Below are 17,200 nucleotides of genomic sequence, written 5' to 3' on the forward strand. Positions count from 1 at the left end.
ATTTGTTTATATCTGAGCAATATTGGGGAGAGCATTGAGGAGTTTCCTGCACTGAGGCTTGAGCTTATTGCTGCTGCTGTTCACTATCTTGGTTGTTGGCTTTATGTCCCACTGTTCTTCCAAAGGAGCCCAGGGGGTAACAAACATATCCACAATTTAAAAGCAAAAGCTGTGGTCCCCCCAAAATGCTTCACTGCACTCTGCCCTAGAAACCTTACTCCCTTGTCCTCTGTCTAAACCAGTGTATCCCAAACTTGTGTCTCCAGCTGTTTTTGGACTACAGTTCCCATCATCCCTGATCACTGGTCCTGCTAACTAGGGATGATGGGAGTTGTAACCCAAAAACAGCTGGACTCCCAAGTTTGGGAAAGACTGGTCTGGATAATTTGCATCCAGGAGGACACCCTTGCCTTATTAAGAAAGACTTGCAGCATTTGAAATGGACTGCAGAACACAGTGAGAGCACACTTAAGCCCTGTCCCAGTACTCTCATTAAAAGGAAGTGGGGTCTTCAGTTACTGAAAAATGTGGGCTGAGGATTTCTTTTCCCTCTTCCTGCTTCAGAGCCTCGTTGGGTTAAAATTTGCCCAATTCCTGCTCCAGATAGATCAACCATTGCTTGCGATTTTTTTATTTACTTATCTGTATAATGCTTTAAAAAAAAAACCACACACCTCTAAGCAGTTTACATAAAATATACAATAATCTGATTTACATCCTATGCCCTTTTAAAAATGTGTTTTTTGTGTGGGGGGTGCTATTGGGTTGTTATTTTTATTATGTATTTTATAGTTTTATATCTTGATTTTATTCTGTGAACTACCCTGAAAGCCCAGGGTATAGGGTGGTATAATAATAATAATAATAATAATAATAATAATAATAATAATAATAATAAATAAATTGCAAACCAGAGTTAAAAACCTATTACTGTAAAACAGAAACCCAAAATATAAATAAAACCAGCAGTTAAATATACATTATAAAATAATATTACATGTCAGCTTTACATACTGTAGTAGGCTTGTCTAAACAGAAAAGGTTTTAGCAGGTGCTATAAACAGTACAGCAAGGACACCTGCGTAATGTTAATGGGCAGAGTTCCAGAGTGTAGGTGCTGCCACACTGAAAGATCAAATGGACGGTGTTTAGGCACAGTTGGTTTTTCTGATGGACCTGACAGCCTGGTCTTACACTTGTTTAGCCCGAAGTAAGTCCTGATGTTCTGCCCTGAATGGTGCCACTTATTTTTCTTTGTAAGCCACTTTGTAATTTAATTTCTGTCTCTAATTTATCATTAAAGGTCCTGATAGAAAAGGAATGGATTGCAATGGGCCACAAGTTCTCACACAGGTAAAATCCAAATTGTGTGCTAAGATTAGAATGTCTGGAAAGGGGATCCTTCTTGTATATGCTCTTCTTGGCCAAGTGCTTTCCGTTGATGTTACAATGTGGTTAAGGGGCTGTAGTATGACTAGGGACATCAACATTTATATCCCTATTCAGCACTGAAGCTCATTGGGTGACTTTGAACCACTAGCTTTCAGCCTAACCTACCTCACAGAATTGTTGTGAGGATACAATGCAGAGAGAGAAACTCTGCATAGCACCTGATGAACTCCTTAGAGTGGAACTGGTACAAGGAAAGATAAGGACTTGTGCTAAGAAATTCCACAGATAAGACAAACTTCTCTAAGCGCTCTCCCATCCAGCTTAGCAACTGGAGTTGCTTGGCTGCAAAGGACTACGAGTTTTTACACTCAGTCCTGCCTTTGAGGTTGTGCAGCTTCTCTAAACCCCTCACCAGTTAGGTATGTAGGAGGCTGCTTTTTTCTAAGTCAGATGATTGGTTCGTCTAGCTCAGTATTATCTACACAGAACAGCACACGGGGCCTTTTTAAGGCCTACCTTGAGACAACAGAGATTTAAAATGAGACCTTTTGCATGCAAGGTAGATGCTCTAAAACTGGGTTGTGGCCCATCCCCAAGCATAACCTTCTCAGGCAGGGGTGGTGTGTACACACACACACGGGAGTCCTCCGCTTATTGAGGAGTTTTGTTCCTGGTCACTGCACACATCATCAGAACATGCACAAGCAAGTTCCAGCCTGTTCTGTCCCCACCTTGCCCCCTTTTCTTACCAGAAACAATGCGCAAGTCATTCACGCACATGCTGGTCGTGTGCAGGTGGGGAGTTGCCTGTACGCATGCACATACACACACCACCCCATCATAAAATATCAGGGTAGTATACAACAATATAGATGAGATAAAATATAAGAACCAATAAAATGCTTTGAAAATGTTTCTATCCACAAAGTTTCCTCACACAATTTAGAACCCTGGAAGATCATACTCTTCTTACCCAGTTCCTCCCTGCCAGCTCTGCGCTAAGCCAAAACTTGTTGCATGAACGTCACCATAGAAAATCCTACTAACATCTTAGTTGTTACAGAATATTCAGTGATATTGCTATAATCATTCAAGGCACCATAATAGTACTTTGATATTGTGCCTTTCCTTCAGGGAGTTCAAACTGGCACACATAATTTTACAGGCTGAACTTCTGTCTAGTCATCAGATAAGCCCAGACCTCCTTACCAATAATCATAAGGTCAGCTGGTCTATCAGAATAATCTCTCCAGAGTGTTTATTCCTGCTACTTCTCCACCAGATCATCCCCTTTCTTGATTCTCTCCTTGAGGTCCTAAAAATCTGTCTTTTCCCTACCCCCAGCCAAAATTACAGTAGAAGTTTTGTGAAGGATAACTGAATTCTCCACACCTCTGACCAGATTCTTTGGTGAAGGATGAGGATCCACTGAAGGTTAAACACCTATTGTCTTCCTTCAGCAATGCTTTTGATGATACCCTCAAACTTTTCTGTCTCTCCAGGTGTGGCCATCTAGAAGGGGACCCCAAGGAAGTGTCTCCTGTCTTCACCCAGTTCATTGAATGTACCTGGCAGCTCATGCAACAGTTTCCTTGTGCATTTGATTTTAATGAGAGGTGTCTTCTTGAAATTCACGATCACGTCTATTCCTGCCAGTTCGGCAATTTCCTGGGGACCTGTCACAAGGACCGGGAAGATATGAAGTGAGTTGGCATTTCCAGCCGGCAAAATTCAGTATTTTCTCCTTTGTTCCCTGAAGATTAAAATGAAGGAATAATTTCCCTAAACCCACCTGAACTCTGGAGAGTACAGTGGTACCTCGGGTTACATACGCTTCAGGTTACAGACTCCGCTAACCCAGAAATAGTGCTTCAGGTTAAGAACTTTGTTTCAGGATGAGAACAGAAATTGTGCTCCAGCAGCATGGCAGCAGTGGGAGGCCACATTAGCTAAAGGGTGCTTCAGGTTAAGAACGGACCTCCGGAATGAATTAAGTACTTAACCTGAGGTACCACTGTAATGCTCTAAAAACATTAGTTGAGGCCCCCGCAAATGTGTATGTGTTTCTTAAATGCATTGTCCCATTGAGTCAGAAAATATTTTAGAGATGGCATTAAAGGGGATTAAACAAATCTATAAGAGAGAAGTTGACGGCTATATGGAACCTCCATGTTCAGAGGCAGTTGCTGGGTAGCTGGTAACAGCAGGGAAAGTGCTATTGCCCTTATGTCCTGCTTCACTGAGGAATCTGTTTGGCCACTGTGGTGAGCATTATGCTGGACTAGATGGACCTTTGGTTTCATCCAGCAGGGTATTTGCATAATGTTCTCCCGCACAGAAGCAGCCTGAGGTGTGTTCTTGGAACTCCATGTAAACCTTCAGGATTTGCAGGAAGCTCAAGAAGATAAGAGGACAGCTGACACTAGACCCCCATGGTGTGTCTTGCCTCCTATGAACTGCTATGCCAGACCTGTAAAGGGGGACTGTATATGGATGGAGTAACAGATGACAAAGAATTTGGGCCTGCCATTGAATGTGTTACCCCTGTAATATCCCTTTGTAATATGCCAAGAAACTAACCTGTGTCCTGATCTTAGCACACCGCTCATTTCACCTCACCACCCTTGTTCTACTGCAGATGGGAAAGTGTACAATGTAATGGTGACAGTCAGGAAGATTGAAAGGGATGCTTCACGGTAGGGATGCAGGAACTTGACACAGGGCTGCCATTTTTGGTGGCAGCAGCATGTTTTATGTCACTTTTAGTTCTTTCCTATGATTGGCTGAATTGCAGCAGTTCTCTCCCTCTATAGCACCCTTCTGCTTCCCTAGATCCTTTTGTTTATATCTCCTATCATCAAAAACTGGCTACTGTAATCACTCACTTTTTATTTCCTAGAATCCTTGAGAAGACTCATTCCCTGTGGCCTTTCCTTCTCCAGAAGAAGCAGGAGTTCAGAAACCCTCTCTATAAGGGATTTGCAGCTTACAAGGAACTCCGGCCGAACACACTGCCATTTAGTTTCCAGTAAGTTGCTTATTAGCTGCTAACATGAGTTTGACCAAACTGCAGGAAGCAGTGGAAGACAGGAGTGCCTGGCGTGCTCTGGTCCATGGGGTCACGAAGAGTCGGACACGACTAAACAACAAAAGTTGCTTATTGCCGGAAAGTAGGGAAACAAGGAACCTTGCTGCTGCCTTGACTCTTGAGTTGTCCCAGTGCTGATTCTGCTTTAATTTTGTAACTGCATAATGAAAATGAAGAGACTAAGGCTGCCTCCCCCAGTCCTGGTGCTCTTCAGAGGTTTTGGACTACAACTCCTATCAACCCCAGGCATCACAGCCAATAGTCAGGAATGATGGGAATTATAGTCCAACAACATCTGGAAGGAACCAGGATGGGGAAGGCTGCTGTAAGGAAAAATTAAAATTTTATTGCTTTGCTTGACCTCAAAACAAGGAAAACGCATGTTTGAAATCCTTCACTAGAAGCAATTCCAATAGAAATAACTGATTGTGTATACTGTTGTACACAGTGTTGTCTATCAAAAGGCATGGACACAATTCCCTTGTGGCCAGAACTGTGAAAAAAGTTGTTGCCTGGGATTGTACTGCTTCACTGGGTGAAGAAGCCCCTTCCCAGAGAGAAATGTTTGCCAATGTTTAATGCTTTGTTATTGTGAGATGCTTTGAGTTCAGTGTTATTGGAATTGCAGCATACAAATATTAAATCAATCAAATGTCGAAAACTCTTTTGAATTCTGAAGTGTACCTCTTCCTATCAGGTTTATTTAACATGAGGAGGATGGGGGTTATTACACCTTATAAAAACTTCAGATCACTTTCTGTAATAAGGAAACACACTTACATTGTCATCATCATCATCCCCTTCGCAGATCTTAGTTTCTATTTTTCTCTCCCCCTTTCCTTGAGGTTCTGGTGTGGCATGTATAACCGCTTTGACAAAGGAATGCACCCAAAACAGTGTGTATTGGATCATCTCCTTGGCTGCATCAGCCAGAAAGTGGAGCTGGAGGGTGTTGCTACTGACTTGGAAAATGTAAGTAGTGCACAGCAATGAAATACGTGTTCAGAAAAAGAAAACCTAATCTTGCAATGCAGGCCTTCACAATACAACTGAGATTGGGGAAAAAGAGGCACTTTTCACTGGAAGGTAGGTGTGGAATTATCCCAAACTGTGCCTTAGTATATTCATGCCTTTGCAGTCCTAGGCAGCCAGCAAAGCCAAAGTACTTGTGAAGCTTACTGTGGGCTGTTTTTTGGTTTGGTGGTTTACCAGCTGTGTGGGAGTCTTCCAAGTGCTCTGTAACTCTATCTTTAATAATGCTGTCTGCCGATTTTACTATGACCAGTTAGGGTTAGTTCAAGATGTTACCCAATAGGTACATAATATCAGCTAGGTGCTTTCCTTCCTTCATTCCAACCTGCTTCACCAGAAGATCTGATATATGTAAAGCCAATGATGCTCCATATGCTGGTCTCAAAAATGCTTTTATTCTCATAGTTCATTCTTTCTTCTGATATAGAAGTTGCCTCCCTTAGAGGGACCGCTGCCAGATGAGGTTTCCATCTTATCCAAAATGGTTACTGCATCAACTGTCTGTTCCAAGTCCCCAATGCTCAACACACCCCAGGACTATGAGGATGAGCCTCCTGCCCTGTTGGCTAATGGCATCCTGGCAAGGGAGGAGGGAGATGAACCTGATCAGCAGCTGAAGAGCCAAGAGGGTCTTGTTAATCCCCGCGACATTCCAGGTGGCGACAGCAGCAGTAGCATCCGTGGGACCATCCAGCCTGAGGCTCGAGCAAGAAATCTCCATTGAACTGATCTTTGCATCTGCCCTGAGCCATAGAAAATTGGCAATAAAGCATGCAAGACCTGTGGCCCGGTGCTGGGAGAGCCACCTCACTCACGTATGGCTAAGTGTTGTGTTATGTATTTTGGAAGCAAGGGAGGAGGCTGGTGTTCAAAGGCTTTCAAGAGCAACCCATGGGTTTGTATGGGGCTGGCTTTTGGGCTGCCACAAATAGTTTCTGGGCATATCTTCCAGAACAGCCACACATGTTCCTTTTTCTGGTGCAAGTACACATGGCTTCTGAGGCAGGTAGCCGTTTCCAAGATGAGGAAGTTTTTTAAAGCCACAAGGTTTCAGATACATGGATTCAAAAGCATTGTGAGCTACTAGCGAATGAAAGAAAATGCCAGTCCATATTAGAGAGGCTTTCCTTGGCTGGCTTCTGACACCTTGCATGGGAATTCTATTCAGTGGCAACATTGGGTTAATATTTGCTGGCCCCTGCACATATTTTTGTAAGCAGTTGTGCCTTTTTTGTTCTTTTTTCTTTTTTTAACTAGAGATTACTGTCGTGTCCAACCATTAGCAATGTGATGTTTTATTACTGTGATATGTGGCTGTAATGTGCAAGTTTGTGATCTTTTTTATTGATACCTTTTTTAAAACACAAAACAACCTGTTTTGAACCTGTCTTGCTGATAGTTTATATCTTTATCAATGCTAATGAGCTTGAATAATATTGTGGCATGTAGATGAAGTGGCGATAGACTATGGTCAAAGGTCTTAAAGCATCTATAGAAGTCTTGGCTGCTCAGTGACATGCCATTTAGCTTCCACTCATTCCTGGAGGTCTAGTCCAAGCACTGTCTGGGTTACTGTGCATCTTTGGTGGCATAGGAATGGGTGCACAGACTCTCCACTCCACCCCACATACAGTATTACATGTGCACAGAAACTCAGTTACATAAGACAACACATTCTCAATCTTCCTGGCTTTCAGGATAATGAATCACATGAATTCATTAACCTTGTGGAACACCTGGTTCATGCATGGAAGGAAGGAGGGCAGCACACCTATTATTCTACCATGGGAAGCCTCTTGTCAGCTTCCTAAATATCTGAGCTGGACCAAAGTGTGATTACTGTGACATATTTGAGACAAAATGGGACCGAGGTTTCCCATTTCATCTCTTGGGAATTGCCTTGTGTGATTTGTTATTGACCTCCCAGAGTGAAGGAGGTGCTTCCAGTTCCACCATTATTGAAATAGATGTGCAAGATTTGTGTTGTTTTATGCTTGTTAGTGGTCCACTCCTTATCTGAGTGAGTGAACTGCCACCATTCTATAGATCAGGGGTGGGGTACCTTGGCCTTCCAGATGTTTGATCCCAATTCCCATCATCCCTGGCCGTTCTCTGTGTTGGTTGGAACAGATGAGAGGCAGTTGTATTCCAGCAACAATTGGAGTGTCACGGGTTCCCTATCTTTCTTTTAATACATTCCTTATTGGGTAAAATAGTGATACGTAGGCTTGGAGATTCCTGCTGACTTAACAAGAGGAAGAACAGTTTGCACTTGCAAAATACTAATTTTTCCACAAAGCACTAACATACAGTGTAGCATCCTACATTTGTTTTTTACTCCCCATCCCCCACCCCACTGTTGTGTATTTGCAGTCTTGGCAACAGGAGTGGATCAAAGTGAAGCACTGCTCCTTGGAATCTTCTGCACTTATCCAGGGAAATGAGATTCCAGGCACTAAAACACTGTATCCTATTATGATAGAAAAAAAGTCTCTTCATAAGTTAGTCACACTTCCTGACTTGCCATTAGCAGCTGATTTCAGGACTGTGTTTTATGGAATACATTTTGAAATATTGTACAGTTATCCGGTCTTTATGACCAGCCTGGCATTTTCTCCGCATGTAATATTGCCAGAATGGTATATGCTTTGCCAGGACACTGAGCTCTGGTATTCTAATAAAGGTGCTTCTTAAGAATCTCTGCCTGGTTAGACGAGAACATTTCGCCTCACTTCCTCTTAGCCTTGCTGCTCAGAAATCCATTAACAATATGCTGCTAGAGAAGATGCAAGCTTATGCTAATGCATATTTATCTTGCTTGTTTGCTTTTTGACCTGCTGGTCTTTTTTAAAAAAACAAAAACAAAAAAAACACAAAACCTTCATTTTCAGAATATAGAAAAGGGAAGAAAAGTCAGGACTTGAAACCCTAATTAAGCACCGGGTCCTGATGAAGAGAGTTGAAACAGTACACATACATAACAATTATTAGCAAGCAAATGTGTGACCAAATATATTGATGCTAATCCATAGGCACTAAAAGTCACACAAGTTGTAGTTGTAGTTCCTGTAAAGCAGGTGTGCAAAAACCTTCTCAGCCCAAAGGCAACATTCCTTCCTGGAGAACCTTCCAGGAGCCACATATTGGTGGTAAATGAAGCCAGAGCCTAAAGGGGGCAGATGTAAGGATGTGACTCTCAGTAGGCCACATTCCAGGAGCACAAAATCTGGATGTTACTACAGCTACCATGCAGGCAAGCAAGAGTCATAGTTATCATTCAAGCACAGATTCCAGCCATGCAAAAACACTCAAGCATGTACCAGAGCGTTAGTGAGTAGCATGGTTTGAAGAGTGGGGGGTGGCCTAATGTTGTGGGGCAGCATAGTGAGAGTCCCAAGCAGAGGAAAAGGCCTGGAGGGCCACATCTGGCCTCTTGGGCCCGAGGTTCCCCACCCCTGCTGTATAGATAAATTAAGTCCTTTGTTACACTGTTTTTAAAAGGAAAGCAACTTTTTTAAATATGAATTATGTAGGAGTAAGGCATTCCAGTCAAAGGTGAGAAAATGTTAAACTATGCATTCAAATGTACCTCTGTAATAAGCACCTATTATCTTCTAATACTACTATATAGCATTTGCTAAGTGATTCCATTTAAATTTCAGTATTAATGTTGTTCGTTGTGTTCCAAAATGAACTTGCCTTTTCCTGGGGTAAAAGCACCTGTTATCTGACCAGTGTGATTTGAATGGAAAACAGCATTAGAATCATAGAATTGTAGAGGTGGAAGGAACCATGGGGGTCATCTAGTCCAACCTCCTGCAATGCAGGAATCTTTTGCCCAACGTGGGGCTCGAATGCACAACTCTGAGATCTCATGCTCTACCGACTGAGCTGTCTCCTAGTAACTAAATTCAGTCTTCTGAAGGAATGGTAGTTGTAAGCTTTGAAGCTGTGATTCATGTCTCTGGAGAAAGTTCTGAAAGACTTGAATCTTTGCCTGATTGCTGAGATTTTGGATTCTTGCCATTAAGACTCAGTCATAAATTTCATTATCTCAGTCTTTTATCACTACTGAAACATCTTCATTCTGTGCTAGCCTGAAGTGATCACATTTTCTTCCGTTTCTTCAAGAAGATCACCAGTTGCTATCTTTTTCTTTGGGCGACACCTCTTAAAATATATTTTTCCTTCCTTGTATATCTAGTTCCTTCATTTTGTTAAACACAATCCCATCCAATCTAATAAACTTTTCCAGCCTTGTAGTTTTGATCGCTAAACCTTTCTAGTCTTTCATCTAGTATTAAAGTTCCTTTCCTCATGTAGATTGATAGAAAACTCTAATTTTAGTTCTTGGTAAACAAGAGGATAAGCTTTCAAATAGGGATGCTTGCAAAATTCTCCCCATCTGAATTCCTTATAAATCAATGTGGAGGGGATCCACATTACTCCCTATTACCTTAAACTTGCTGAAGTGGCACTAATGTATCATTAGTCCAAAAAATTTCAGTTCCTAGGTGTTTTGTTTGGTATCATGTGAAACTCATCACAGTTTTCAGTCTGTCCCCCCCCCCATTACAGTGGTACCTCAGGTTAAGTACTTAATTCGTTCCAGAGGTCCGTACTTAACCTGAAACTGTTCTTAACCTGAAGCACCACTTTAGCTAATGGGGCCTCCCGCTGCCGCTGCGCGATTTCTGTTCTCATCCTGAAGCAAAGTTCTTAACCTGAAGCACTATTTCTGGGTTAGCAGAGTCTAACCCAGCGTATGTAACCTGAAGCGTATGTAACCTGAAGCATATGTAACCCGAGGTACCACTGTACAGATACATTCACCAGAGCCTAGTACGTATATTGATTAAGCTGTGGGAATCCTGATACGTAGATCAGGGACGATCAATCTGTGGCTCTTGGACTAATTTCTTGCATATGTTGAGGAAGAGGTAAACAGAGGAAGTTGCCTTATACCAAGTCAGGCCCTTGACCCTTATACCAGGTCAGGCCCCATCTAGCTCAGCATTGCCCACACTGACTGGTAGCAGCTGTCCAGGATTTTAGACAGAGTCTCTTTTCAGCCCTTCCTGGAGATGCTACTGGAGACTGAACTTGAGACCTTATGCATGCAAAGCAGATGCTCTACCACTGAGCTGCAGCCTCTTCTGGAGTGGGGTGGAATTACAGGGGGGACCTGTTCACTTTGAGTTCTGGCCCCACTCACCACCATCTGGAAGCAAATACAGTCCTCAAGGGAAAAAGCTTTCCCCATCACTATGGTAGGTTGAGATCCTTTTTTCCAGACTGTGATTTAATCAATCTGGATTCCATTGGTGTGTGCATTAGTCACATGGAAGTAGGAGAAATATGTGAATTAAGAACTGCAGTGCCTGCTACAAATTCACAGGTTTTATAGTCCTTGCCCAATCTAGAAAGTCATGCATGACCCAGTAAATCCATGGAATAAAATTGGAGTGTGGGGAGGGAACTAGCCATCCCTAACTTTTAAGATATTTAACTTGTGCCATGAAATGTAACATTTGGGGTGGAGGAAGGAAGGCAGGGAAGGAAGATCCATAACAAACTAGAACGGAAATAATTATTATAAGAGTTATTTCATGTTTGTACGCAAGTAAGCTTATATTTTGTCAGACTCAGTTACAGAGTGTTTTGTAAGAACTGAAATGTTCCCTTTATGCTGGAAACAGATTCTGTAGCATCTACCTCTCATTATATTCAGAGATCAATTTGCTCTCTCCCTTTTCCTTCAGACTTCGTCAGAGGAGATAGCCAAACATTCCTTGCTAATGTGAAGTAGTCTGTTAATAAACTGATTTTATTGCATTGTTTTCTCTCTGTAGATAGATATTATTAAAACAAAATATAATACCTAATTGTTCAAAGCGGTTTAAGCAAAAAGGGATTGTGGTAAAATGGCAAATGCAGTTCAGTGTAAGCAAGGGTCAGGTTATGTATACTGAGGCAAAAAAATAATAATTAATTTCACATATATATGCTCTTGGGGGATGAACTGCTGGTGAGTGACCAGGAATGAGACCTTGGGGTTGTAGTGGATATTTTAATGAAAATGTTTAATGAAAGTGTGTGGCAGCTGCGAAAAAAGTGAATGCCGTGGTAAAATAAAACTGCCAATATCATAATGCAAATAATGCAAATCTATGATGCAGCCACTCTTCGAATACTTCCCTCAAAAAGGATATTTTTCATGGAAGAGGTTATGAAAAGGGCATCTAAAATGATCAAGGGGGTGGAGCAGCTCCCCTATGAGGAAAGGTTACAGCATTTAGTTTGGAGAAAAAGCAAGTAAGATTTTGTGGCATGGAGAAAGTCGAGAGAAGTTTTTTGTCCCCCATAATACTAGCACTCGGGGACATCCAATGCTGGAAGAATCAGGACAGAACGTATTTCTCCGCCCAGCAAATAGTTGAAATGTGGAAATTGTTCCCACAAGAGGTAGTGATGAACAGTAACTTGGATGGTTATAAAAGAGGATTAGACAAATTCATGGAGGATAAAGTTATCAATGTCTGTTAGCCAAGATGGTTATATTCTATCTCCACTTGATGCTGGGAGGCTTCTCTTGTGCTCGGATCCTACTTGCAGATTTTCCTTAGGCATTGTTGGCCACTTGAAAAACAGAATGCTGAACTAGATGTGCTTTGTGGTGATCCAGCAGGCTCTTCTTATATTGAACTTGTTGCGTGGCGAAGTCAGAACGCAGAGTCAAAATTCACAGTAAAAAAGAAAAACTTTTACTGAGGTAAACAGACTTCTTTACAAGCACTGTACAAACAATAATGGAAAAGAGCAATGTAAAAAGAAGTAAAGCGCACACCGAGCCCATGTATTTATCCTTCCTGGCTCCATGTGACTTCCTGTAATTGAAACAATATAAGGAAATGAGTTAGAGTGAGTTAGCTAGAAGAATGAATCTGCACTTTTCAGCCTTTTCCAACACTTTACTGCTTCTGCTCTCAAAGACCGTTGTCACATGACAGAACTTTCCATCTCATGCCTTGCTCACGTTGTTGTCCAAGAGATGTGCATATCTGAAAGACTATCTTTGCATGTGGACAGATGTACATATTCTGGAGGTAGGCTATATCTCTTCACGTATATGTCTGTACCAGATGTGGACTGGTTCAGTTAAGAGATGAAGGTAATTCTTATGCAGGCAAGCTCTGAGATGAGTTGAGACGAAAGAAAAATAGGCTTCTTTTATTTTGAGCAGTACACTTTCTACTTAAAGTTTCTGTGTAAGATCTGTATGCTAAAGGTCTACACACACCTGAATGTACCAGGTCACTTGCACTGACGTGTAGTGCATTAGCAGGCAATTTCACCAGACTGCATAATGTAGCTCTTCTCTACAGCAGTTGGATCATTTTTGACTTCTCTAATTATGAACAACATTTTCCATGTCAAGAACAGAAATACAGAAGACTGTTGAAAACGCTGTAGCACGTCCTTGGGCCTCCTATATCAGATATAATTGGCTTCCCACTGTGGCACCAAGCAGAGTCTAGATTTCTTAAAGCTCTTACCTGCTGCTAAAAATAGTGTTTAGGGATGAATGGGAAATGGGAAGTCTGAAAATGTCTGCCCAAGTCTATCCATGAATAGGTTTCATGAGGCTCCTTTTCTCAATGGATGTGGAGCGATTTACCTGATCATGCCCACTGGTCTTCCCTAAGGGCCTGTCTTTTCTGACCCCCCTTGCATCACTGTTACCTCTGGTCTTTATTTGACTCCCTTGTGTTTCCTTCTGCTCAGTATGCCATCGCAATTAGGAAAAAATGCCAAAGGGGGGGAACCAGTGCCAGGTGTTTACATTACACCTGTCATGGACATTATAAAGAGAAGGCACGGCCTCTCCTGGTTCCCACTGAAAACACAATGGCAGCTGCTCTTCCTTGAAAGGGTGGAATAGATCTTTAGTGAAGCAGAAGTAACAGTACAGACCCAGTGACCAGCATAGAATTATAGTAGGATCAGAGCTCTGAGAAAGTGACAATAATTGGCAGGATTCGTTGGGCTAGAAGCAGGCATTCCAAGTTCAAAGAGTCCAAGATCAGGGCAAGAGGTTCAGAAATGCACTGAAGCCAGAGTTCTCACAACCAACTGCCAAGCTTTTAAAGGTGGGGTTTGCTTATTCATGAGATCCTATACCTTGTGTGAATGTTGAACTTGCAGACATGCACTGCATTGGTGATGGTGGGGTGTCTTCCCACCTGCAGAGCTGCCATGAGGTCCTGAATGACAAGGCTGTGCCCTTCATTTCTGTATCCTTCACACACACACCCCCCCCGAGTAGTTGGCTGATGCCCTCCCCAGACTGCACTGATACTGACTTCTCTGTTGGAGGGATTCCCACCACCCCACCTGGGGCTGCCGGACTCTGGGAAAGGGGTGAACCTGCCTCCTCCAGCCTCTCTTCCATTGACACAGCTCCCACTATCCCTTTCTCCTCATCACCTTCCTTGTTCTCCACAACTTTCCAACCCTAAGTCTGACAGTCTCAGGACTCACAATATAGCTGCTGCTGCCCCAGTCTTTTATGAAAACACAAGATGGGCACTGGCTAATACTGTCGAAGCAAAGTGAGTTCCTTTTGGCTGCTTGCTTGCTTCCTTGCTTATGATCAGTATGTGGAGTTGGGCAACATGATGCCACATAGACACCTATAACCTTGTAGAGTGCTACTAGCAACTGGGTGGGGAGCTGTTACTTGTAATGGTGAGTGATTATGCCATGAATAGGTAAAGATCCTGGTAGAGCAGGCCAGTGACCCACCTAGCCCAGCATCTTCTCACAGTGGTCAGCCAGATGCTTATGGGAAGCCCCAAAGCAGCAACCAAACGCAATAGCACCGTACCCACTTGTGATTCCCAGCAACTGGCATTCAGAGACATACTGCCTCCCAACAAAGGAGGTAAACATGTGGTCCTCCACATGTTTGTTTTTAGACTCCCAACTCCCATCAGCTCCAGCCAGCATAGCCAGCGGCCAGGGATGATGGGAGGTGGTAGACCAGCAACACCTGGAGGCTCACAAGTCCCCTTCAGCCAAGCTTACCATGCCATCACTACCACATGGAAGAAAGGGTAGCATGGACAGAGTAAGCCTGGGTTCATCACTGTCAAACACTGCCCCCCTACGCACCTGCAGGTAGTTGTGTGTAAAATAGCTGTGTGATGTGATGACTTCCAGTCCATACAGTGTCCCCTGTTACCAGGTTAAACCATAAACTATGACTATGAAAGGGAAAGTAGAATTTGTACAGCAAGGGTGAGAGGCCCCATTCTCCAGTTCTTGCTGAGCATTTGCACTAGTGATGCAATGAGACACAGCACACATTGCTTGGGCTCTTGTCTGGTTGTCATTGCATGTTATATAATTCATATGAACATAGCTGTTGGACACGAGCAATTGTGGAACAGACTTCTGATTTTACATCCCTCCTTCTGCTTTATTCAGCCTTCATGGTTTCATGGCAAAAGTCATCCTTCTTGCATAATGGCACTTCTCTCTTTTCCTTCCAATAACACCTTGTACCTTGAATACTTCAAGAGCACATTTTACCTACACAGAGCCTTCAACTCCCACAGAACCCCAGTGCATTGCAGAGGATAATAGGACATATTCTGCAGTAGCCTTCCCCAACCTGGTGTTCTCCAGATGTTTTAGACCGGGGTAGTCAACCTTTTTATACCTACCGCCCACTAATGCATCTTTCTTGATGGTAAAATTTCCTTACCACCTACCAGTGCTCGATGGAAGGAGGATTCAGCTTGTGCCGTAGAACCCCCTACCGCCCACCTAGAATCCTGAAATGCCCAGTAGTGGGCAGTAGGGACCAGGTTGACAACCCCGGTTTTAGACTGTAACTCTCACCAGCGCCCCCACCCCCTATCTTGGCTTGAGCTGATGGGAGTAGAAGTCCAAAGCATTTAGAAGTATATGTTTCAGGAAGGCTGTTCTACCATCAAGTAGAGCACTTGACCAAGCTTATTGATGAGCCTTGTGACCCTAGAACATGACACAGAACACACCTGCTTCTTCTCTGTGGATCAGCAGGAGGCTGAAATGCTTCTGAATGACCCACAGGACTCCATACCATCCAACATTTCTCCAATGAAAATAGGGACATCCTAAGGAAAAGTACTTTCCGGGATAAAATCAGAAATGGACTGCTTTTCTAAATCAGGGACATTTCTGGAAAATAGGGACACTTGGAGGGTCTGCAATCATGGGAGTTATAGTCCAGCAACACCTGCAGGCAACACATGTTCTCACCCTGTTCTAGCTGAGGAACACTCCCCCCCCCATGTATTTGGCCCTTAAGGGATGCCAAAAGAGGGTAGGAACATCTGTACTACTCACCACAAACATTAATCCAACTGTGTGTGCATATTTGTATGTATATATGTGTGTTTGTGGAGCAATGTAACTATTGGGTTGTGCAGTGTGTCTGTTTCTGTTTTTTAAAGTGAGCATACAGAGATTGCTTCCGAAACTGCCGAAACTTTTATAGTAAGTTTAAATTACATCCAATATTCAAGCTGAAATGTGTTTTTTTTCCAGTTTCTGTAAGCATACTGGCCATATTTTGTCTTAAAATATTGCTGTCTTGAACTATGTGATTAATGCCTCACTGTATGTCAGTTTGAATACATTTCCGTGGTCCAGTTTCACTTGATATACTGCTTAAAAAACAAACAAGGAAAGAATGCTACTGCCCCTTAGAGTGGTGCATTGCATTATTTAAAATGTGGTTACAAGTCTCATGGAGGGTTTAATTTGTACGTATTGCTTTTTTATTTCGTATGAAAATGAATAAATTCCTTGCATTTTTTTAAAAAAGATACAGCTTTTGTATATTTCTTGAATATTGATTAAGAGCGCTGTGGTAAGAATCACAAAATACCACTTCTTTCTGTCCAGAGAAGTTTCTGTTGAATGAAAGAATTGTGTTTCCTGGGAAACACCTTTGGCGCCAACCGTGGGTTTGAAGATACCGGTGCCGTCTCAGAACCATTCCTGGAATTAAAACAAGCAGCCCATCCCCTGCAGGCTTACAATCCAAAACACACACACACCACACCAGTGAATAGGGGTACAAAGGAAGATCAAAATCGGACACCAATTTGTAAACGGTTTTTTTTTTTTTAATGACCAGCTTGCATAGTTCAGGGGCAGGAGGTGTCTGGTGAGGCTTGTCTTTTGGCAAAGCTAATGCAATGAGCTCTGCTTTCTAACTCTCCCACCAAAAGAATCCAACAGAACTGCTGTTCCCATGGGACAACTGAGGGGGAGGAGGTATCTAATGCAGCTGCCTTTCAAGTTTCTCAAAATCTTATCGCATGGATGGTATTTGTTGCTAGCTGAATACTTATAACACAGGAAGGTAGTTTCAGCTGCACGATAGCATCTGTTGCTTAGACTCTGTGTGTCCTTCCCAGTAAACAGCAAATCCGGTGCATAATTAAAAATTGAAGCCTAGTGGGAAAGGGACAGTACCATGCTAAGATTGATGTTCCTGTTTCAAGGTCAGCCTTCCTGATGAAGGGTAGCATCCTTTCCTTTTTTTCTCTCTCTCTCTCTGTCTCTCACACACACTGCTGACACCTCACTATTTGCTGCCTTTCTTCAAAGACTTCTTTGGTGGAGCATACT

The 17,200-nt window shown here is 42.7% G+C and overlaps 1 protein-coding gene across 1 annotated transcript in view; it reads left to right on the forward strand.

Moving 5' to 3' along the window:
- MTMR8 (myotubularin related protein 8) overlaps positions 1 to 16,387 on the forward strand; it is a 42,452-nt gene extending 26,065 nt beyond the window's left edge. The window contains exons 9-15 of the mRNA XM_083596014.1: positions 1,304 to 1,353; positions 2,895 to 3,095; positions 4,292 to 4,420; positions 5,326 to 5,452; positions 5,940 to 10,089; positions 10,336 to 10,979; positions 11,285 to 16,387. Coding sequence (XP_083452140.1) covers positions 1,304 to 1,353; positions 2,895 to 3,095; positions 4,292 to 4,420; positions 5,326 to 5,452; positions 5,940 to 6,236 — 804 coding nt within the window. The 3' untranslated portion in view covers positions 6,237 to 10,089; positions 10,336 to 10,979; positions 11,285 to 16,387. The remainder of the gene's footprint in view (positions 1 to 1,303; positions 1,354 to 2,894; positions 3,096 to 4,291; positions 4,421 to 5,325; positions 5,453 to 5,939; positions 10,090 to 10,335; positions 10,980 to 11,284) is intronic.
- Positions 16,388 to 17,200: the final 813 nt, after the last annotated feature.

The sequence above is a fragment of the Podarcis filfolensis genome (genome assembly GCF_964270895.1).
Source record: "Podarcis filfolensis genome assembly, chromosome: Z".
NCBI lineage: Eukaryota > Metazoa > Chordata > Lepidosauria > Squamata > Lacertidae > Podarcis > Podarcis filfolensis.